General features: G+C 34.1%; 1 protein-coding gene across 4 annotated transcripts in view; it reads left to right on the top strand.

Moving 5' to 3' along the window:
• Positions 1-23,227, top strand: part of BBS9 (Bardet-Biedl syndrome 9) — a 466,978-nt gene that overhangs the window by 129,782 nt on the left and 313,969 nt on the right. For all 4 annotated transcript variants that reach the window (XM_046020573.1, XM_046020572.1, XM_046020574.1 and 1 more), the window contains 2 exons: positions 641-824; positions 1,511-1,640. In XM_046020573.1, coding sequence (XP_045876529.1) covers positions 641-824; positions 1,511-1,640 — 314 coding nt within the window. The remainder of the gene's footprint in view (positions 1-640; positions 825-1,510; positions 1,641-23,227) is intronic.

Below are 23,227 nucleotides of genomic sequence, written 5' to 3'. Positions count from 1 at the left end.
TTTTTGTTTTTGTTTTTGTTTTTAATGCCAGCAGTTTGCTTACTAAGTGTAGCTTTGTGTGTATTTTAAAATCATGTGATTTGATGCTTCCAGCTTTGTTCTTTTTGCTCAAGATTTCTTTGGCTATTTGGAGTCTTTTGTTGTTCTGTATAAATTTTAGGATTTTTAGTATATTTCTGTGAAAAATGCCATTGGAATTTTGATAGAGATTTGAAACTGTAGATCACTTTATGGTAGTATGGTCATTTTAATACTAGTAATCATTCTAAGTGATGTACATAGCATATCTTTCCATTTATTAGTGTTTTCCAGTTTATCGATGTTTTATAGTTTTATTGTAAAGTCTTATACCTCCTTGTTTAAGTTTATATGAGTATTTTTTTTCCTGCCCTATTCCATAAATTCATGAATAATTTTGAAGCACTGAAGAGCTTATATCATCTGGTAAAAGATGGACAAAACCTACTAGAGTGTGTAAAATATCAGAAATCTGATCATCACACACAAAAAAGAAGTGAATGAAGACTAGCCAATTTTATGTTTACTTTGTTGTAAAACAGTTTCTTAATTGTATTGATATGAAAGTGACTGAAATGATTTGTTTTTAGCAACTAAATTGATTTTAAGTTTTCCTTTGTAGGTGGATTGGACTCTAAACATTGGAGAGCAAGCAATTGATATATGTATTGTCTCTTTTAATCAGTCGGCATCTTCTGTTTTTGTTCTTGGTGAAAGAAACTTTTTTTGCCTTAAGGATAATGGACAGATTCGATTCATGAAGAAACTTGATTGTAGCCCAAGTTGTTTTCTCCCGTATTGCTCAGGTGTGTAGAAGGATTTTTCTTTTATCTTTTCCATATGTCAGGGCTAGGTTATATACATCGGAAAAGGCATATATTCACACATATATTTTAAATATCTAGGAAAATAGTTTTTTACAGAACATGTAATGGAAATCTTAACTTTTAAAGTTCGAATGCAAGTTTGATATAAAGCACACATTTGGTTTTGTCAGTCATTTTACTTCGCACAGAATGTCTTGGAGAATTGGCCTCAGGTATACATTTGAGCTTTCCAAAATAGGGCAGTTCAAGATGTTTGCAAAAGAACACCAGACTCTTTTATAAGCAGAAAGGAGCATAGTAATGCCTATTGGAATGACTTATCTGTAGCCAGTGCTCAGTAGAAACCATTAGCTAACTAATTTAACTGTGTTAAACATTAATGAAATTTATGCTTTGTTGATGAAATGCAAAAATGTTGGCTACTATCTACTTATAGTTATACTACTTATAGTTTCCAAGTCTGTAATATTATTTTGTAGTTTTTGATATTTGTGCTTGAAGTTGAAAAATACTATTTTATTACTTAAAATAAAACAAATACCTTATTACTTTATGCTTTTACATCAAGATATTAGAATTAGGTTGTATCATAAATTCCTTAAAAGTGATAAACTATTGCAAATAACTGTTTTCTTATTATCCTCTTTTCTATATTGAACGTACAGTTTCTGAAGGAACAATAAATACTTTGATTGGAAACCATAATAACATGTTGCATGTTTATCAAGATGTGACACTGAAGTGGGCCACTCAGCTTCCCCACATTCCTGTAGCAGTAAGAGTGGGCTGTGTACAGTAAGTGACTAAACTTTTTTATAGGATCTTAGTGTAGGAATTCTGTAGAAGTTTTATGAAACAATAGCAAGTGATTTTACTAGGAATGACAAGTGACATTGTAGTGCGAATGTCAACAATGGAAATAATTAAAAATATAACTTTAATTGGAAAAGGATATAAAAAGGCCTTATGTAGGTTCCATCAATCATTTTTATTTTATTTTAATTACCAGATAATTAAAATATGGTGTTATATTAGTTTCAGGTATACAGTATAGTGATTAAATAGTTCCATACATCACTCAGTGCTCATCATGACAAGTACACTCCTTAATCCCCTCAATCATTTTTATTTAGTATTTCTAGTGAAATATCCTTTGTAAATCAAAGATTTAAAGAAAATGGCTTACCTGGTAGATTATTTTCTTTAAAATAGGAAAGGATTTCTTCAAGCATTTGATGGGTTCCACTTAGAGATCACTTATTGTTAGACTTGAGACTATTACACATCAAAACTTGTTTCAGACCTTATTATGTCCAGTGGTGCAGAATTGCTATTATTATGTATTTAAGACAGTTCAGATTTTAAAAAGGGTCAATTTTCCTTTAAGATGAAGATTAAATCCATACCGTAATTATCCAAAATAAGAGAAATGAGACATAACTGTAATTTTTCTAGGTTGTCAGTAGAGATGGCAAGATCCTGACAAACCTTAAGCATCTCAGATTATGTTTAGGAATTGAAAATCCCAGTAAATATGTAGAAGCACAACTTTCTTTCTTTCTTTTTTTAAAGAATTTATTTTTAAATAATCATTACACTCAAAGTGGGGCTTGAACTCACAACCCTGAAACCAGTTGTCAGCACACTCCACTGACTGAGCCTGCTAGATCCCCTTAGAAACACAACTTTCTATAAAGCTTTATAGATTCCCTAGATCTAGTCAGTTTTGCTTATTTATAAAATTTTATTGAAATTTATTCATTTAGGGTTTTATTTATTTGACACAGAGATAGAGAGTACATGTAGGCAGAGCAGCAGGCAGGGGGAGAGGGAGAAGCAGACTGTCTGCTGAGCAAGGGACCCTGGAATCATGACCCGAGCTGAAGGCAGCCGCTTAACCAACAGCGCCACCCAGGCACCCTGATTTTATTGAAATTTAAAAACCATGTGTAGAATTCTTCAGCGGTGACTATAGTGTCTGATCAGTATGACTAATTCCCCCATATTAAGAGATTAGATGTGTATATTGTTGAAGCTCAATGAAGGGTATTCATATTTGCATTAATGGTTAATCTGAAGCCTGAATATTATAAAAATGGAAAGACCATTTTGAAAACATTGAATATTTTAAAAATAAGTTGCTTTCTCGTGTTTTATGTGAAAACGCCATCATGTAATTGCTATGCACTTAACACAAATTGTAGTTATTTTGTATCTGAAGAAAAATACAAAATTTTGAGATTGACTTTTACAACAGCCACCAGATAGTCTTTTAAGTTCAACCAAACAATTAGATTCACCAGACATTTTAAATCAGATTTACTTAGAAGGTTTACAACAGAAAAAACATCTCGCCAGGAGGGCAATGTCAAGTATTTCTCTTCTGGGAGCGTAATTCTTGCAGCAGCCCGTATATCCATCCAAGAGCTGTTCTTTTTGGCCTTCCAAGTGACAGCTCAGGTGCAAGAAGACAGATCCACACTGGTGGGTATGCAGCCCATCTTGGCTTATAGTTCACATGCCCCTCAAATTTAAATACTAAAAAAGTCATTGTGGTTTTTGTGTGTATGTGGGACAGAGGAGAGTAATGGATAGAAAGATCTTACTGAGGCCACTTAATTGAAATACTTATTTAACCGTATATTATTTACATGGGACATACCTATTTCAGGAGTCACTGTACTCAGGGAAGCTCAAAGATGTAGTTTCTGAACAGGTATTTATGGTTAATTTATGGTTTCAGTTCAGATGCATCTTATAAGTTAAGGGTCCAGAAATAACTGAAATTGTTAGGAGTAAAAAACCAAATTTCCATGCAGGGTGCATCAAGATGCTTATATTCAGAAGTAGTCTATTACCTCTAAACTTAAGCATTTGTAAGTGAAACTTCCTATTTCTTCTCATAGCTTTTTCAACATCATAATTATAAACAGTTAAATGTAAATATTGCCATTAATGATTTACACAGTTAATTAATATATAGCAGTAACTTTTATTCATTGGAAAAATTTTCTTATTTTTATGTACTTTAGTTTATAAAAGTATAGAGTTCGACTAAAAGAATTTCATTGTAATTTGTATTAGAATTTTAAAAGTGATTATTATTGACTTATAGTGTATTTATGTTTAGAAGTTATCATTTGAAATTAGAAGCAGTGAAATAATTTTGCCTCTGCTTTTTATTACCTTTAGAGTTAAACTTTTTTGGTTGAACTTCCTTGGATGAATGTGTTTATTTGTAGAGGAAATTGCTGCTATTTGAATATGTTTCTTTTCAATGAATAAGAAATACTGGATTTGGATCAAGTTGATGCAATTATACTTAATAACAGCATTTTGCTCAGAAACTAAGATGCTTTATTTCCTCCCACTCCAATTTACTTGACAGTACAAGTCCTCTACCTTGTTTATTATAAACCAATTCTAAATCTGTCTGTGTTCCTTTCTTTCTTTTCAGGGTAAACAGCATTTTTGATTACAGAGATTTTTTTTTTTAGTTTAATTAATTTTTTTGTGTTAAACTATTGGAATGTGAAGTAAGTGTATAGTTTGTAGTTTACAGAATAAGAAGAGCATGAATGTGATAATATTTTTTTAAATTCTCAGCCACTATTGTTTTCTTCTAATTGCATGAAGTAGCTGTGAAAGCCTGGCCAGTGTCTTAACCTCTGTTGTGGTCAGTTTCCCAAATGGCAAACAAAGATAATCATTTATCGGTAATGTTATTCTCTCTAGAGATATGAAATATATCTCAAAGTGGAAGTCTGAATGGATGTTCAGAGTGATAAAAACCTTTCCAAACGTCAGCTGGCAACCACAGCCTTTGTGCTTTAAAATCTTATTGCAGCTTGTTTTTTTAGGATAAACAATTGGTCTGGTACTTCAGTGTTTTTCTTCCTAGGCTCTATTTACTATAGTAACTTACTGTAACTGTCAGTATTTAACTGTTTCATTCTTTAACCTTCATCTATGTAGTGTTCTTGACCAGAGTGTTTTCCCCATTCTTCTCTGGATTTTCCAATTTCTTTTATCTGCCAGTCCTAACTCAAGTCACGTAAATAAGCCTTCCCTCTCTCCTCTGGTTTCCTCTTTCTCTGAATTTTTGTATTTCTCTTATGTTGGTGATTGCTGTTTGATTTTCCTAACTCTTCAACTCAATCATATGTTCCTTTAATGTTAGGGACCCTTTCTACTTTTGCATGTTATACTAAATAATCAGCCAGAAAGCTGAATATATTGTATATGCTTGGTAAATATGCAAAAATCATTGGGATCTGTGCATGTCAGGGGGGAGGAATGGCTAAAAAGATCTTCGAAGAGCTTTCAGTTGAAATACCTTTTTAAAAATATGAAACAATTGAGAGTCATAGGTGGAAGGCTATTATTTCTTTGCAGATAAATTTATTAGGAGAGTTTTCAAATTTCAGACTGATTTTTTTTTTAAGATTAACTTGCTGTTAATTTTTCATTTCTTTTTGTGTGTGTGCGTGTGTGTGCTTTTAGAAAGGGAACGTGGACCTCAATATATACTTTTTCCTATGTTGTATGTTTAAGGATTTCCTTTGTGGCTTAATGGTACATATAAATTTGTAAATATTCCTGGAATTAAGGTAGAGCATAAATTACAATTTTAGAACTTCTGCATTCTTTTTGGTATTTTCCTTTATTAATCTGTTGTAGCTGAGGAGTGTAATGTTAATCTCTTTTTTTTTTTTTTTTTTGGTCATTTTTCTGTTGACTAGCTAAGCATTTTGGTTTATATAGTCTAGTTCTATATATTCAGCTTATGTGTATGATATTTTACATTTTTGGTGGTTTTAAAAAATTTATCAATATAAAGTTTCCCTTTTTGTGTTCTCACTTAATATTTCTTTGTTTGCTTTTTTTTTGTTTGTTTTATTGGCTTTGAATACAGTTTGCTGTTGTCTGTGCTTTCTTTCTTTCTTTTTTTAAAGATTTTATTTATTTATTTGACAGACAGAGATCACAAGTAGGCAGAGAGGCAGGCAGAGAGAGAGGGGGAAGCAGGCTTCCTGCTGAGCAGAAAGCCCAAAAGAGGGCTCCATCCCAGGACCCTGAGACCATGACCTGAGCGGAAGGCAGAGGCTTTAACCCACTGAGCCACCCAGGCGCCCCTGTCTGTGATTTCTTTAATCTGTAATTTTATTTTGGATGCATCTCTTGTAAAAAGAAAAGTTGATTGGATTTTTAAACCCATTTTGAAGATAATTTCCCTTTAATTGACCCATTTACAATTGTTATAATCTATATATTTGTATCGAAAGTACTCTGTACTTTCAATAGTATTTCCTTTGCTTTCCAACTCTGTATGAGTTGGATTTTCTCTGTCCTTGGATCTCCCATGTACATATTTATATCTCTTTTCTTTATTTCTCTTCTCTTTCTTTCTTTTCTCTTTATTTCTTTCTTTTTCTTTATTTCTTTTTTTCTCTTTTCTTTATTTCGATTAGTGTTTACTTTTTGGTTTTGCCATAATCTGAAAATGAAAGGAATCTTTCCCCCTGTGATAGGCGAAGGGTTTAATACACTGTTTCTTTCTCCTTTCCTGTTTTCCCACTCCCTGTACCACCTCCACACACAGGCATGGGTATACACATGAGCTTGTTCTCACACGTATCACCCCCTACACCCACACAGACTTTGTTAACATTTGCTCTTTGCTGCGGTAACATAAAGTATTAACTATAAATTATTATTGTTTAAACTCTACTAGTCCTTTTCTTGAGAATGTTTTAAAATTTGTATTCACTTTTTATCTAGACCTGTACTAATTTTTGTTATTTTTCCTTATCTATTAAATGTTGTGACTCTTTTTATAACACAAATTATAATTTTTTAACTTACCGATTTCACTTAATCTCTTAATAGGTCAATTTAATGTTCCGGTATAGGGTGCTAATATTTTATGATAAAAATGTATTGTCACATTTTCCCCTTAGACTTTATTGATGTTACTCCTTTATTTTTTTAAAAATAACTTTTGTGGAAGAGAATAATCTTGTGATTTCTATAAAAAGTATAGAACTGCACTATTTAAAACTCAAGCAGTATTTAAAAGTGCAAGTAAGAAAACAAAAAATAAAAACTAACTCTGCCATCAGTTTTCTCTTAACATATGTTAGCACCTGTTAAACATGAAGCTGCTTTTTTTGTCTATAGAGATCAAATTTAGGCATAGAATAAAATTTCCAAAGCAGAATAGTATGGTTTTCATTTTCATTTTATTTTATTATTATTTTTTTAAGTAAGCTCTATGCCATTGTGGGTTTGATCAAGAGTTGTGTGCTCTACCAATTGAGCCAGACAGATGCCCCCAGAATAATATGTTTTATAAATATAAGTTTATTTTATTATATTCGAACAGAGAAAAGGAACAGAGGAGATGGAAGGAATAAATGAATTTTATGTAAATGTTTATTCACAGCAATTTATTTTACTTTCTAAAAGACCCTTCTAAAGAAGAATAGAAAAGAGGTAAAACGTTATTATTTTCAACTTTTTTTTTTAAAGATTTTATTTATTTTACAGAGAGAGACACTGCAAGAGGGGGAACAGAAGCAGGGGGAGTGGGAGAGGGAGAAGCAAGCTTCCCACTGAGCAGGCAGCTGGATGAGGGACTCAATTCCAGGACACAAGGATCGTGACCTGAGCTGAAGGCAGCTGCTTAACAGCTGAGCCACCCAGGCGGCCCACAACTTTTTTTTGTTTGTTTGTTTTAAGCAAGAAGTTTATGTTGGTAATTTGTTACAACAGATATTTTCAGTTTTTTAAAGCTGCATTTCAGTGTTTGGCAGTGTCTGTTAAGTCTGTTATTGAAGATAAGGAAAGCAGCATACTTACTGCTTTCTTCTTCCTCTCTTTTTGTCAAATTCTTTTATTGTATCTTACTATTAATTTTGTCAAAGTTTAAAACATTTACATAAATCTTAGTAATCACAGTTTTCACAGTCCTTTCATCCTATCCATATCTAAATGGACTCAAAGTTTACCGCCAGTTTATTTTTATTGTTTATGAATTACCTTGATTCACGTCTTGGTTAGTTGAATTTAATCATCCAGTAGTCTTGAGGAAAGCCTCTAAGTCTTCTTGCATTCTTGAGAGTTGTTTATTGCTGTTATACTTGAAGGTTTTCTTAGCTTACCTCAGAAATGGACATTCCATTTGGTGTTGACAGTTGCTGTTGGAAGGTCTGAGGCTGACATAAATTTATTTGTAAAATTTCTTATTGAATGAATTAACTTTTTTTTTTGCCTGTCTCATATCTAACTTATATTTTAAATCCTTAAAGGCCTTTAAAATTAATTAATTAGTTAATTAATTAATTAACATTTGTCAGTTTGTTCTGAGACAAGGTGAGATTTGATAGATTCAAGTTTTTATTCATTTCAGGAAAATATTCTTACAGTTTTGAATATTTGTTCTGCTCTACTAGTTTAGTTTTCTTTCTTTTTTTTTTTAATTTAAATTCAATTAGCCAACTTATTAGTATATCATTAGTTTCAGATGTAGAATTCAATAATTCATCAATTGCATATAACATCCAGTAGTTTAGTTTTCTTAATATCATTTTTTAAAGATTTTATTTATTTATTTGAGAGAGAGAGCAAGAGCATGAGCAGGGAGAAGGGCAGAGGGAGAAGCAGACTCCCTGATGAGCAGGTTGCCAGTCCTGGGGCTTGATCCCAGGACCCTGGGACTGTGACCTGAGCTGAAGGCAGGCCTCTAACCAACTGAGCCACCCAGTGCCCCATGCTTTAGCTTTTTAAATAAAAAAATCATGTTGATAATTTATTAGTACAATGCCAACTATTTGATGTCTCCTTTTGTTTCCTTAGGAAGCTCTTGGTATGGATATTTTTAGCCTTTTGCTTAAGTTCCTATTTCCTTCATGTTTTTCTTTCTTTACCTCTTTTACTTTATTTGGAATTTCTCCACATAGGTCCCCTGTCAATTGCTCTGCAGTTATTAATCTTTTTAAAATGGTCATATGTTGAAAAATGTTGAAGAATCGTGTAGGAAATGAAGGGAGAGACTAAGGAGCTCAGACCACCTGTCTTTTCACCTTCTCACTGTGTTTATTTTTTCCTTTGCCCTGGGAACCTATTTCCCTCAGTTTTCAGGGTTTAAAAGGTTGGTTGGTATCACAGGAGTCTTCCTTGACCCCCACTCACAGGCCCTTGGTGCTAAGAATTAGTGGATGCTGCTTGTTTTCTTATCTTCATTGGTTAGGAATCTAACTGATGGAGAAATACATCTTTTATTTCCATTGTGGTTTTCTGATGTTGCATGTCCTGCATCCCACCTGTGCCTTTAGATCATTTTATGCTAGCCTGGATCTGACTCTATTCTGCTTGAGGTCTGAGGAGCATGTGCCAGCTCTTGGCACCCTGTTTAATTGTGCACCACAATTTGTTTGGCAGAACATAGGTGTCTCCAAAGTTTGTTAATTGTGATTGTAGTTATTTCCTTGTTTCACTTTCCTTTTTTGGGGGGTGGGTGGGTGGTTATTGTCATGCTTTCTGCTGTTTTTAGTGAATTTTTAGTTCTGCTGTGCCATTTTTGATTAGAAGTCATTTCTTTATCAGTTAATATTTATCGTTGCTAGGGAGAGAATTATGGCCAACTTGATTTTTGTTATGTTATGAGTTTTTTATGTCTGATTGCTTATAGAATGTTTTTCATTTTTTCTGTAAATGTCATGTTTGCTGCCATATATTTGTCTAATACTGTTTTTCTTAATTTAGTTGGAAATATAGTGCATGTAATCTGTTTAAACCATTTGTTTGGCAGCTAAAGAAAGCTTCCTTATGTTTCATCTTTGATTATTCTTTCAGATCTGGTTGATGTTTTTGTTCTTCAGGGAAGCTAGTATCTTTTGGTTGGCTATTTATTTTATGTTCCTTATATATGCCATCTTCTTTCTCATAATTTTCACTCTGTGTCTTTTTTTTTTTTTTTTTTTTTTGGTGGGGGGAGAGTGTCTGAGTTTTTTGTTCTTAATCATTGGTTTAAGCTTTTACAGCATTGGTTTTGCTCTTCTTAATCTGTACCATTGGAGATTTTTTTTTGGTCTCCAATGAGGCAAATCTTTCTCCTTCTCATGCCTCCCACCTCTTGCACCTTTGGTATGAGTGAGTACCCAGTGTAGTAGTGGCAAGCTATAATTCCTATAATGCACTTGTACTAAGTATGTCTTATTCTGAAACATGTTTATAGTGTCTCTGACCATATAATATGCTACTACTGATATCTGTCCCTTATACAACCAGTTGTTCTATAGAATTTGTTACCCCTGTATGGATGTAGGTAGGTAGTATAGAGGGGTCAAGGGCAGTGGTATAGTTAGGAAAGGTTCAGGTGAGTAGGGTTAAATTATATTGCTTCCATTGTAGGTCAGAATTGAGTAGTAAAAGATATCTGCATAGTTTTATTGTTTCTGTAGAACCTGGGTTCCTGAATCAGATTGAGTCAGGGATTGGGATTAGAGAAAAAGAGTGAAACATCTTCCTATCTTTGTTCAGGTGGTCTCTGTGAAGTGAAGCTGGGATGTGGCATGAGCTAAAAGTATTTTTTTGGCTTCATCTACCTGATAACTAGTCTAAATTTCTTTTAGATTCTGGATTTACAATTTATGGGGTTGTTTTCCTCTCTCTCTCCTCTTTCTAATGATTTTTGTGTCTGTGTCTTTGTCTCTTTTCAGTTCCTGCATTGTGATTTTAGTTAGGTATTAGATTGCATTGAAGGCTGTTGCAATATTGAATATTTCAGAAGAATCTTAGGATCATATTTTTAAGTTGCAGAGAAAATTCTGTTTGGTAATTGGGTTGGAATAGTACTGAATTTAGGGACTCTTTTGGAGAAATTGGCCTTTTTCCAGTTCTAAGTACCTTTTAATTTCCAGAAATAATTCTGGTCAAGTGAGAGATTGAGCAGTGTAGTGTTTTTTTGTTTTTAAAAAAATTTAAAAATAAAATGTCAGCCTTTTAAGAAAGATATGATCCTTGAATGGTGGCTGAGCTCTTGATTTTATACAGAAAATATTACTGTCTTTAGTAATTAGATACCCTACTATCCTCCTTCCCAGTTAATACTTGGTCTTACTTCATCCAGTGCTTGTTATAGCTGAATTCTAGTTCAGTGAAAGAATTTGTGTACTTTCATGAAATTTGACATAGTGGGTTTTGACATTAATATGATTATTTTCCTAACTTTCCCATCTCCCTATTGTAATGTAGTATTTATATTCTTTTGGTGGTTTTTAGACACTGTGTTTTTGGTTGTAACTGATACTTTTGGCATTGTAATTAAATTAAGTTTATTTAGCTCATTTTACTGTGTTTAAACTATTGAATTTCAGTGTTTTCACCATTATCTTTTTCTGAGAAGTCCATCTTCTTCCCATTTTTTTTTCTGTTTTGTTCTACATTTCCATTCTATTTGGAAAGTAAAAAACATTTTCTTTTCTGTACTAGTAGTGATAAGTTTTAAAGAAACCCATTGTAACTTAAGTGGCATATGGTTATAATTGGGTTTTTAACTTCAAATGTTAAATAGGGTGAAAGAGGGGGCTTCAGTTGGGGCCTGGTGGGCTTGCTAATGCAACATAATAGTTTATAATTTAACATAAGGAGTGGTGATGAAGAGAAGAACAAAATTGATTATATTTGCTATTTTTTTCTTCCCCTTATTGTTAATACCTTAGTAACCATGAATTGGACAACTTGGTTATGTCACTTGTATTGAAGCATTTTTGGAGTAAAATGAATTTTATTATTTTTGATGGTCATCATTACTTGCATGCATATATTTCCATTGTGTGAGGTCAAGATCTTTAATGAGGGGATCTCTAGGTTTTATATTGATTGAACAAGAACTGTGCTTGTAATATCCTTATCACCATGGGACTACTACCCCATAGCTGACATACTGCCTGTGATTTGGTACTACTTTTATGAACTGCGGTATTGCTAGTTTAAGTATTTTATTCACATGGAAAAGATTTGCAGTCATCTTATCAATAAATTAAAAAGCTTTTTCTTTGTTGTTATTTGTCCATTGGGTTATAACCCTCAGAAAACTCTCCTTATAAAAATTAGTAATCCTTTCCTTGGTCTCATGTTTCATTATCATTTTATTTTTTATGTAATAATGTAGAACACAGCATTCTCCATTCTCATGAAAAGTTTAACAGTAATTACAGTTCCAGATTATTTGACTTTGTTTCATTCCATAGTAAATCTGTTTAATTTTCTTGCCAGAGGTTTTAGAAACACTGTATAGCCAAGGATAAGACGTTACACTCAGAATGCTAGTTGGTTTTGTATTTTTCTGTTTTATAAATTTAATGTTTTAATGGTAGAATTCTTCTCATTACCATGTATTTCCACTGAAAAATTTCTCTAGGCATACTGTCATTGAGTCTGTGAACTTCTCTCTCAATCTCAAAGAAAATAATCTCTATGGAAAAATGCCTTTGTGTTTTGGATCTGATTCTCTATCTCATAATGGATAATGGGAGTTAATTTGATAGTGGATATGGGGGTGGGGGAGTCATTTGTTTACTAGAGTTGTAACCAGCAGGAAAGTATTTTGCTTTTCACTAGTTAGAGTGAGTTTTGCTCTTTAATAAGCACATCTTCTTGACTCTTTGATTCTGGGAGATCATTTGTATCAGGTTGGTGACTTGGTTTTGTCTCTCTGGGAAACCCATGCAATTTTATCTAATATCTCCTTACTTCAAGAATTCTGGTTTCAAAGATAGAGTGAGGGTTTTTTGGTTTGTCTCTGTGTGTATGTGTGTGTGTGTGTTTAAAATCTCTGTTTCCCGATGGGAAGAGGTTATGGTTTTCTAAATTGCTTACCGGAGAATAAAAACAAGAAACAAAGTGATGTTTTTTTCATTAACATTAGGTTTATATGCTGTTGCTAAGAACTTTGGAACTTTGGATGGACTTAGTTCCTTTAGCCTATGAACCAGTGTATGGCCTATATTTTGAAACTCACTTTGGCATACAAATCTGGGGTTTTGCCAAATAGAAAAATATGTTTGTAAATGTATAAATCTCACTCTGTACGCTAAAGGAGGGTGACTTAAAATCAGAATCAGTTGTTATCTAAAGGAAAATGTAAGAAACATAGCAATATTTATTGCCTGCTGTGCGCTGGCATCTTTGCATCGTTAGGATCTTAAATCTAAAAAGAACTGTTAGCTAATTCAAAACTTTTGACTTGTTTAATGTATCAGTTTTAATAGTTTAGACACTTCTACTAACTCCCTGCATCTTCAAGAAACAGATTTAGGAGAATGTCATTTTTTTTTTCATTTCAAGAGAACAGAATATTAATTAAAATTGCTAAAAACAAGTTTAAAAATATAATATAGTCAAACAGTCATGTCATCATTGAAGTCTCTTTTGTAACTTTAACTTGAAACTTTTAAGTAAATCAAATCTTACTTGGTAAAATAGGGTTTTAATTCTCAATTGTCTGACCTCTGTGATCCATAGGATTTGCCACTGAACAGATAAGAAGGTTTGCATATATTCTAAAATGGACATCTGTATTCAGTGGTTTTCTTACCTGCAGACAGAGAATATCTATTGCCTTTTGTTCATTGCATTGCAGTTTACTGTTTAAAATAAGTGTAAAATAAAAACCGTTACTACCTGCCCTATTGATATACTTAAAAAAAGCAGATATCCATATACTTTGAGTATATAATATTTAAACTATATAGGAAAACTCTACTAATTCAAAGTTAAAGTGTTTTTGTTTTAATTAAGTAAAAGGTGACAAAATGCCCTTATTGAAAATTAATTACTGTAGAGCCTATATTCTAATTAGAATATATGTTCAAATCTTGAAAAGACTTGGTTAGATAAAAGCTTTGCTTAGTGCAGAAAGAAAGATTTATTATCCTTTTCCCCTTGTAGTTCATCAAAAAAATCTTTAAAAACAATTTTCAAATGACTTTAGAGTGAGAGTATTTTAATATTTAAAGGTAGTTAACATGTATTATATATTATGGAGATGTTTTAGAACCTGGGCTGTTTATCTAATTAGTAATGTGTTTTTTTTCACTATAACATTGTTCTAAAATACAAAAAAATAATAGCCAGTATGTATTGCATGTACTGTGCACCAGGTACCATTTGAAGTGCTTTGCACATATTTATTTAATTCTTCTAAGAATAGTTACTACAATTATTACCATCCCCATTTTATAGATGATGAAACTGAAGCATAGGAAGATCAGATAACATGCCCAAAAGCATAATCAAACACATGAACTACTCATTATAGTGTAAGTGGGTAAGTGTTATTAATATAGAAAAGCAGAAAATGATAGGCCCTTCAAAGTGTTTAGTCCACCATACAGCTAGAAGTAGATATCCCAACTCTTTTTGTTTTTACTAAAAAACTCTAATACCTTTCCTTTCCCTAAAACAATTGCTTCCATTTCAGACTAGTGCTACCCAGTATACAGTCTAATGAAAAGAATATTATTTGAAGTTGTAATGATAAACACCTGAAAAGCCAGAAAGTGAAAGCCTAAAACAAGTGATTACTTTTGGAGGGATGGGAGAATCTGGATATGTTCTCTACATATCTTTAAAAAAGTCTCAGGTATTCCAAAAATAAGCTCCAGTCTCTAGAAAAATAATAATACTGCCAAACCTCTTTTATTTAAATCTTAAATAGTTTAGGTGTATAATAATAAAAAATTTTTGGTATAAATGAAAAATGAAAGATAAATTAGTAAATATTTTAATTAAGAATAGTGTTATAGAAAGTTATTCCTTTTTTAAAAAGGAGATTATGGTTTATAAATTAGAAATTACTGGTATTTTAGTAGTCAAATATAATAAAAATAATACCTTTTGCTTTTGGATGCAGCATTTTAGAATGCTAGTTTTAGAATGCTTTTATTTTTCATATATATTTATTTCCAACACCCAATTTTTCTCTCCAAATTTGGTGTTGGAAATAATATATTAAATAAGTAGGTACAGTTCATGTTAAGTAAACATTTAAACATTTTTCTTAGAAGGAAAATCCTGATTTGGACCATATAATGATTTATGTTTAGCAGTGAATTTTGAATAACTTTGAACACTTAAGAGTATAAAAATTCTGTATTCCCTTAAAAAAACTTTATTAATGATGGAGCAAGCAAATATGATATCCGTAGCTTGAAAAAAACATTCTCCACTTTCCAGACTGTCCACTGTGCCCATAAAGTATGTATGTAACATGGGGCTCATGTATGAGTGAATAAGTAGCAGAAACAATTTTTATGGGGGCAATATCCAGACTACTTAAAGTTAATGGAAATACATGAAAAATTAAAACACAATCACATTGAGAGTAGTGGAGGAATGGGACGCCTGGGTGGCTCAGTGGGTTAAGCCGCTGCCTTCAGCTCGGGTCATGATCCCAGGGTCCTGGGATGGAGTCCCGCATGGCCTCCTTGCTTGGCAGGGAGCCTGCTTCTCTCTCCACCTCTGCCTGCCTCTCTGCCTGCCTGTGTGCTCTCTCTCTCTCTCCTTCTCTCTGACAAATAAATAAAATAAAATATTAAAAAAAAAAAAAGAGTAGTGGAGGAATGGAGTGAAAAAGTTTATCTTACTGCTTTTTAGATTCTGCAGGCTTCCAGGTGGTGGGAAATGGCTTTGTTCTTCCCTCCAGCCCATCTGTTGTTCTTTAGCATAACTGACATCACCACAACTACTGCAATCATTAAGCATCACCATTTAAAGATGGTAGAATTTAGAACTTATTACACAGTTTTATGGAAAGAGGATTATAAGAATCAAAGTTATAGTTTGTTGAAAGATTTGTTCTTTTATTTTTTATTGTTTAGTGTGTGTGGCATAGTGGTATGATAGAATTAATGCCCAGGAATGACATATTCTAAGATTAGAACATATTTCCCTTCCTTGAGATGGTGTAGAAAATTTTTCATGACTTAGAATTAAACATAGGGATTTCTATATGTATCATGAGAATGAATTACTTACTGAGTAGGGGATGTAGTATATGTGATTTGCTAAACCTATGCATTTGTTTTATTACTTTTTTTCTTCCCAGACTATTGTATTTTTGCCAGAAATGGAAATGTGTACTACTGTTTTCTATACAAAAGTTACTTTTACTTTTTACTTTTACTTATTTATTTTTTAGAGAGGGAGAGCTATGCAAAATAAATTCCTTTTAGATAACATGAAATATTATAAAGTAATTTTTATTTATTGGTGCCTGCCTAGAGTTGGACCTCATAAATTTTATTTATTGCTATTTGGTTGGACGTGTGTTTGCTAGCGTAGACTAGACAGTGCACCTTCACTTTCTTTTTTTTTCATTTTCTTCTATTTTATTTCTTTTCAGTGTTCCAAAATTCATTGTTTATCCACCACACCCAGTGCTCCATGCAATACATGCCCTCCCTAATACCCACCACCAGGCTCCCAACTTCCCACCCCCTTCCCTCCAAAGCCCTCAGTTTGTTTCTCAGAGTTCACAGTCTCTCATGGTTTGTCTCCCCCTCCAATTTCCCCCAATTCACTTCTCCTCTCCTTCACCCAGTGTTCTCCACGTTATTTTTTATGCTCCACAAGTAAGTGAAACCTTATAATAATTGACTCTCTCTGCTTGACTTATTTCACTCAGCATAATCTCTTCCAGTCCTGTCCATGTCGATACAAAAGTGGGTATTCATCCTTTCTGATGGAGGTGTATCTTCTTATCCATTCGTCCATATCTTCTTTATGGACCATATCTTCTTTATCCATTTGTTTGTTGAAGGACATCTTGGTTCTTTCCACAGTTTGGCAACTGTGGCCATTGCTGCTATGAACATTAGGGTACAGATGGCCCTTCTTTTCACTACATCTATATCTTTGGGATAAATACCCAGTTGCATCTTCACTTTTAATCAGTAGTCACATCCATAAGGTAATTTTGGATTGATTGTTCATCTTAACCTTCTTTTCCTTTTCTATTCCTTAATTACTTAGTGTCTGAAAATTGGTCTTTTAAGAAAAGTTAAACAAAATTTTGTTAAAATCAGAATAATTCTTGTCTAGGTTACTTTTGCCCATTTTTTATGTAATATAAAAATAGAAAAATCAAACAATATAATATTTATTAGATGTTGCTTTTTGGGAGATTGCTATCACCTTTCTTGTGTTATTTTCTCCAAATACATATCTTTCTTCCAGTTTGTATATATTTCATGAAAATTCATATTTATTTTGAAAAGTCTTCCAAGTTTATGTCACATTTGAGTTCAGGAAATACAGTTGTGACGAGAAGTATTATGTTACGTTTAGGGGTATGAAAATCAATTAATACAGTACCTCCACTTTTGGCAAATCTCATTTTTAAGCCTTTTGAACCATTCAGGTCATACTCAAATATGCAGTGGAATTCACTAGCCCCAGAAGCCCTAAAAGTTCTACAATGTTTGGTTTCTTAAAGACAAGCTAAGCTGAATAACAGTAGTAGATGAGGTTCATTCAGAATGTCATGTAGCACAGAAACAAAGCATTTGTCTTCCAGTGTGAATTCTCATAGGTTTAACACCTATCCCCCCCCCCCCCCAACTTAGGCTCTTTCTGTGGCCAGGATCAGAGTCCTGCGATGTGTAGTCTTTAGGGCTACTCAAGTTTCAAGTCTGGGGAGCCTACATTCTCTAGTGGAGGCTTTCTCCAGGGAATTGGCTTATAGAATGGTCATTTCTTCTTCTTCTTTTTTTTTAATGTCCCAAATTAAAATCCAAGTTCTCTCTTTTTAAAAATTTTTTTTATTTCTTATTTTTTATAAACATATAATGTATTTTTATCCCCAGGGGTACAGGTCTGTGAATCACCAGGTTTACACACTTCGCAGCACTCACCATAGCACATACCCTCCCCAATGTCCATAACCCTACTACCCCCTCTCCCAACCCCCCTCCCCCCAGCAACCCTCGGTTTGTTTTGTGAGATTAAGAGTCACTTATGGTTTGTCTCCCTCCCAATCCCATCTCGTTTCATTTATTCTTCTCCTACCCCCCTAACCCCCCATGTTGCATCTCCACGTCCTCATATCAGGGAGATCATATGATAGTTGTCTTTCTCCAATTGACTTATTTCACTAAGCATGATACCCTCTAGTTCCATCCACGTCGTCGCAAATGGCAAGATTTCATTTCTTTTGATGGCTGCATAGTATTCCATTGTGTATATATACCACATCTTCTTTATCCATTCATCTGTTGATGGACATCTAGGTTCTTTCCATAGTCTGGCTATTGTAGACATTGCTGCTATAAACATTTGGGTGCACGTGCCCCTTCGGATCACTACATTTGTATCTTTAGGGTATAGAATGGTCATTTCTGAGAGTAGAATGGTGGTTACCAGGGGTGGGGAAGATGAAGAGCTGCTAGTTAAAGGGACACATCTTATTATATTTTCAGATACAAGATGAATAAGCTCTGGGAATCTAATTTACAGGATGGTGACTATAGTTAATAATAATGTATTGTATACTTGAAGTTTGCTAAGAGAATAGACCTAAAAAGGATTCTTACCACAAATGAAAAAAAAAATGACAACTGTGTGAAGGATGGATATGCTAATTCATCTGATTGTGATAATCATTTTTCACAAAGTATTTGTAGTCAAATCATTGTGTACTTTAAATATATACAATTTTATTTGTTAGTTATAGATCAGTAAAGCTAAAAAAAAAAAAAAAGAATGGTGTTTGTTCTTTTGCCATAGGGACGTTCCTTACTCAGTTTCTTCATGGTTGGCAATGAATAGATACTAATTGAATGCTGGTCTAGTGACTGAAGGGATTAGAGAAGGAGTGGTCTAGAAACAAATGACTTAGAGGAACTTCAGAGCCTGACCAGTTTTCCTGTGGGTCATTGAAATCATTTAATTTGGCTACCTAAAAGAATTTTTGACCGTATTCCATTTGTTACAGGACTAGGTTAAAACTATGGCCTAAAATAAGGATTTTCAATTTTGTGGGAATTTAGTTAATTCTTGGTAATCTTGTCACTTCTCCTATGGATGATGGGGTTTACTTCTGGAATATTTGTTTGTTTAGGTCAAACATTTTACTGACCTTTTTTATTTCATCAGACATAGATGAATATGTCATGAAGAGTCTTGAATCTATATTTCATAAAGGACATGATTGCAATTTGAATTCTTTGTATGCATAATTATTCACTATGCTAATGAGTATGCCTGAATTGTTACTTTAGATTATAGAGAAGAAATTTCAGAAGAATTATGTTTTTATTGGCACTGACTTTATTTTATGTCAGCAGTCATGAGTTCAAGTATTTTTGGTACAGATACCACTTTATAGAAAACACATTTGACTTTCTTCTAATGGACTGTATTAAAATTTCTTTTACTTATATATTTTGCATGAAAATATTTAATATTTTTATCAAACTTATATACATTTATGTCAGCACTGGCCACCTGAAATATATAATTATAAGAAAGTGAAAATAGAAGGGGTTATAGCAAAACAAAAATCAGAAGTGTACAATACTCTGATGCTATTTGGGAAAAATCTCAGAGTTTTAATCATGAAACAGACAAGCAGAGGACTTATAGGAAAGGAAAAAGTATCTGTAATTTGTCACAGGAGAGGAGATGAGGGGCACGTGGGTGGCTCAGTGGGTTAAGCCTCTGCCTTCAGCTTGGGTCATGATCTCAGGGTCCTAGGATGGAGCCCCACATCTGGGATCTCTGCTCAGCAGGGAGCCTGCTTCTCTGCCCCCCACCCCCACCTACCTCTCTGCCTACTTGTGATCTCTCTCTCGCTGTCAAATAAGTAAATAAATAAATAAATCTTAAAAAAAAAAAAGAGAGAGAGGAGATGAGTCAACACAGGTCAGAGAATGTATAGATTTTTAGGAAGGCATGAACAGCTTCATACCTTAGAATGCAAACGTTGTTTCTATTGAAATACTGTTTCTTGAAGTCACATAACATCATCTAGGAAACAGTGTAATAAGTAAAGAAAACTTATAATAATAAATTTAAATCTCTTTTAAGATAGATAACACCAAGTCTTGGCTTCCACTTTTCCTTCTTTGTTTGTCTAAATAATACTGTGTCTTATTTAATCAGTGGAAAAGAACCTCTGGCTATAGACCAGATCGTAGTGATTCACACAGTTTTAATTTTTACATTTATTAATGAGTTATTATTAATTTCATTTCCTCCCAGTATCTTCTTTTATCTCCATTATATACCTCTTTATTTTTTCACTTTCTGCTTCTGGGAGACTTTTTTCCCTATATGAAGAGGTCTGAAGAAAATTTTACATATGGCTTTCACTTAACTGCTAGAAATATTTTCATGCTATTTCATTTCTTAGTGGACTACAAGTTACATTGTCCTAATGTGGAGGTATCTTAAAGACATTTTTTTTCTTTCTCTTGGAGTGGCCTAGAACCTCTGACCTGAAAATATGGAAACATAAGACTGTGAATCTTAATTTACTATGTATTTTTTAAGAAACCACTATAAGTTAAGTAATTTATTTGGTATTATATGATGCTGTTTAACTTTGATTGGGTCAGTTAGCAGTAATGAGATTACTTCTAAATATCTTTCCATTGGGAAATGTTTATTGCTATCATCAGAAGCAACCCCTTCCCATTCCACACACAAAAACTTCCTCCACAAAACTTAGGTATGTATGTATGGATGTATGTATCTTTGTTCTCTTTCACAGTTGTTGGGATGTGGGTGGCTTTCTAGAGAAGGGGAAGGGAGGCCTTGGCTGGGGGATACTGTTGATTTAAGGCAGTGGGCATTCTTTTTTTTTTTTTTTTTTTTTCAGATTTAAATTTTTTATTTATTTCTTAGTTTTTATAAACATATAATGTATTTTTATCCCCAGGGGTACAGGTCTGTGAATTGCCAGGTTTACACACTTCACAGCACTCACCATAGCACATACCCTCCCCAATGCCAATAACCCCACTCTGCTTCTCCCAAGCCCCCTCCCCCCAGCAACCCTCAGTTTGTTTTGTGAGATTAAGAGTCACTTATGGTTTGTCTCCCTCCCAATCCCATTTCGTTTTATTTATTCTTCTCCTATCCCCCTAACCCCCCACGTTGCATCTCCACGTCCTTTTATCAGGGAGATCATATGATAGTTGTCTTTCTCCGATTGACTTATTTCACTAAGCATGATACCCTCTAGTTCAATCCACGTCGTCGCAAATGGCAAGATTTCATTTCTTTTGATGGCTGCATAGTATTCCATTGTGTATATATACCACATCTTCTTTATCCATTCATCTGTTGATGGACATCTAGGTTCTTTCCATAGTCTGGCTATTGTAGACATTGCTGCTATAAACATTCGGGTGCACGTGCCCCTTCGGATCACTATGTTTGTATCTTTAGGGTAAATACCCAGTAGTGCAATTGCTGGGTCATAGGGTAGTTCTATTTTCAACATTTTGAGGAACCTCCATGCCTGTTTTCCAGAGTGGTTGCACCAGCTTGCATTCCCACCAACAGTGGAGGAGGGTTCCCCTTTCTCCGCATCCTCGCCAGCATCTGTCCTTTCCTGACTTGTTAATTTTAGCCATTCTGACCGGTATGAGGTGATATCTCATTGTGGTTTTGATTTGTATTTCCCTGATGCCGAGTGATGTGGAGCACTTTTTCATGTGTCTGTTGGCCATCTGGAGGTCTTCTTTGCAGAAATGTCTGTTCATGTCCTCTGCCCATTTCTTGATTGGATTGGTTGTTCTTTGGGTGTTGAGTTTGCTAAGTTCCTTATAGATTTTGGACACTAGCCCTTTATCTGATATGTCGTTTGCAAATATCTTCTCCCATTCTGTCAGTTGTCTTTTGGTTTGGTTAACTGTTTCCTTTGCTATGCAAAAGCTTTTGATCTTGATGAAATCCCAATAGTTCATTTTTACACTTGCTTCCCTTGCCTTTGGCAATGTTCCTAGGAAGATGTTGCTGCGGCTGAGGTCGAAGACGTTGCTGCCTGTGTTCTCCTCAAGGATTTTGATGGATTCCTTTCTCACATGGAGGTCCTTCATCCATGTTGAGTCTATTTTCGTGTGTGGTGTAAGGAAGTGGTCCAATTTCATTTTTCTGCATGTGGCTGTCCAATTTTCCCAGCACCATTTATTGAAGAGGCTGTCTTTTTTCCATTGGACATTCTTTCCTGCTTTGTCGAAGATGAGTTGACCGTAGAGTTGAGGGTCTATTTCTGGGCTCTCTATTCTGTTCCATTGATCTATGTGTCTGTTTTTGTAAGGCAGTGGGCATTCTTTAAAGATTTTATTTATTTATTTGACAGAGAGATCACAAGTAGATAGAGAGGCAAGGCAGAGAGAGAGAGGGAAGCAGGCTCCCTGCCGAGCAGAGAGCCCGATGCGGGACTCGATCCCAAGACCCCGAGATCATGACCTGAGCCGAAGGCAGCGGCTTAACCCACTGAGCCACCCAGGCGCCCCGGCAGTGGGCATTCTTAATAGGCAGCATCTGCCCTCTCACTTTTGGTAATCCAGCTGACCCTTTCAGTTGCTGTATACCACAGCTGTAAGTGGCAACTTTAATGTGATACCTTAGAGTTATGTTCTTACTAAATAAATCACATTTGGAAGCTTTTATGCAACCGCAGTCATGCTTATATTTTGAAAAGTCTAAACATGATAAACATTAAAAAATGGATTTATATTCATGAAGACAAATTTGATTTTCTAGGTAATGACCAATTCATCTAGAAATTCAAATGGTTTCTTTTAGTGTTCATCTATGTAAAGTGACGTAATCAAAAAAGAAAGCTATGCTGTGATACTCTGTGCTTCATTGCAAGTAGCTTTCTTGATGATAAATTAATTTTTTTTAAAGATTTTATTTATTTAATTGACAGAGAGAGAGAGATCACAAGTAGGCAGAGAGGCAGGCAGAGAGAGAGGAGGAAGCAGGCTCCCTGCAGAGCAGAGAGCCTGATGCGGGGCTCGATCCCAGGACCCTGAGATCATGACCTGAGCCGAAGGCAGCGGCTTAATCCACTGAGCCACCCAGGTGCCCTGCTGATGATAAATTAATTTTGTCAATTACTCTTTCAAATAGTCTCTTCTCTCCTAAGCAGAATTTGCTCTAGTTTGAAGTAGCTTAGTGTTTACTGTTAGAATCAGACCAATATGATTGCTTGCTTTGTCTTTTATTTAGGAGATTTTCTTTATTTAGCACCAACTGAGTAGGCATATTGAGTATTTGAAATATAATTGTAGATCAAAAGATATACAGAGATGTTATGTGATCTTATAGATTTCTACCTTTAAAGCAAGCAGTGTTGGAAT

Source organism: Meles meles, chromosome 10 (assembly GCF_922984935.1).
Source record: "Meles meles chromosome 10, mMelMel3.1 paternal haplotype, whole genome shotgun sequence".
Lineage (NCBI taxonomy): Eukaryota > Metazoa > Chordata > Mammalia > Carnivora > Mustelidae > Meles > Meles meles.
This window is presented reverse-complemented; position numbering and strand designations above follow the sequence as displayed.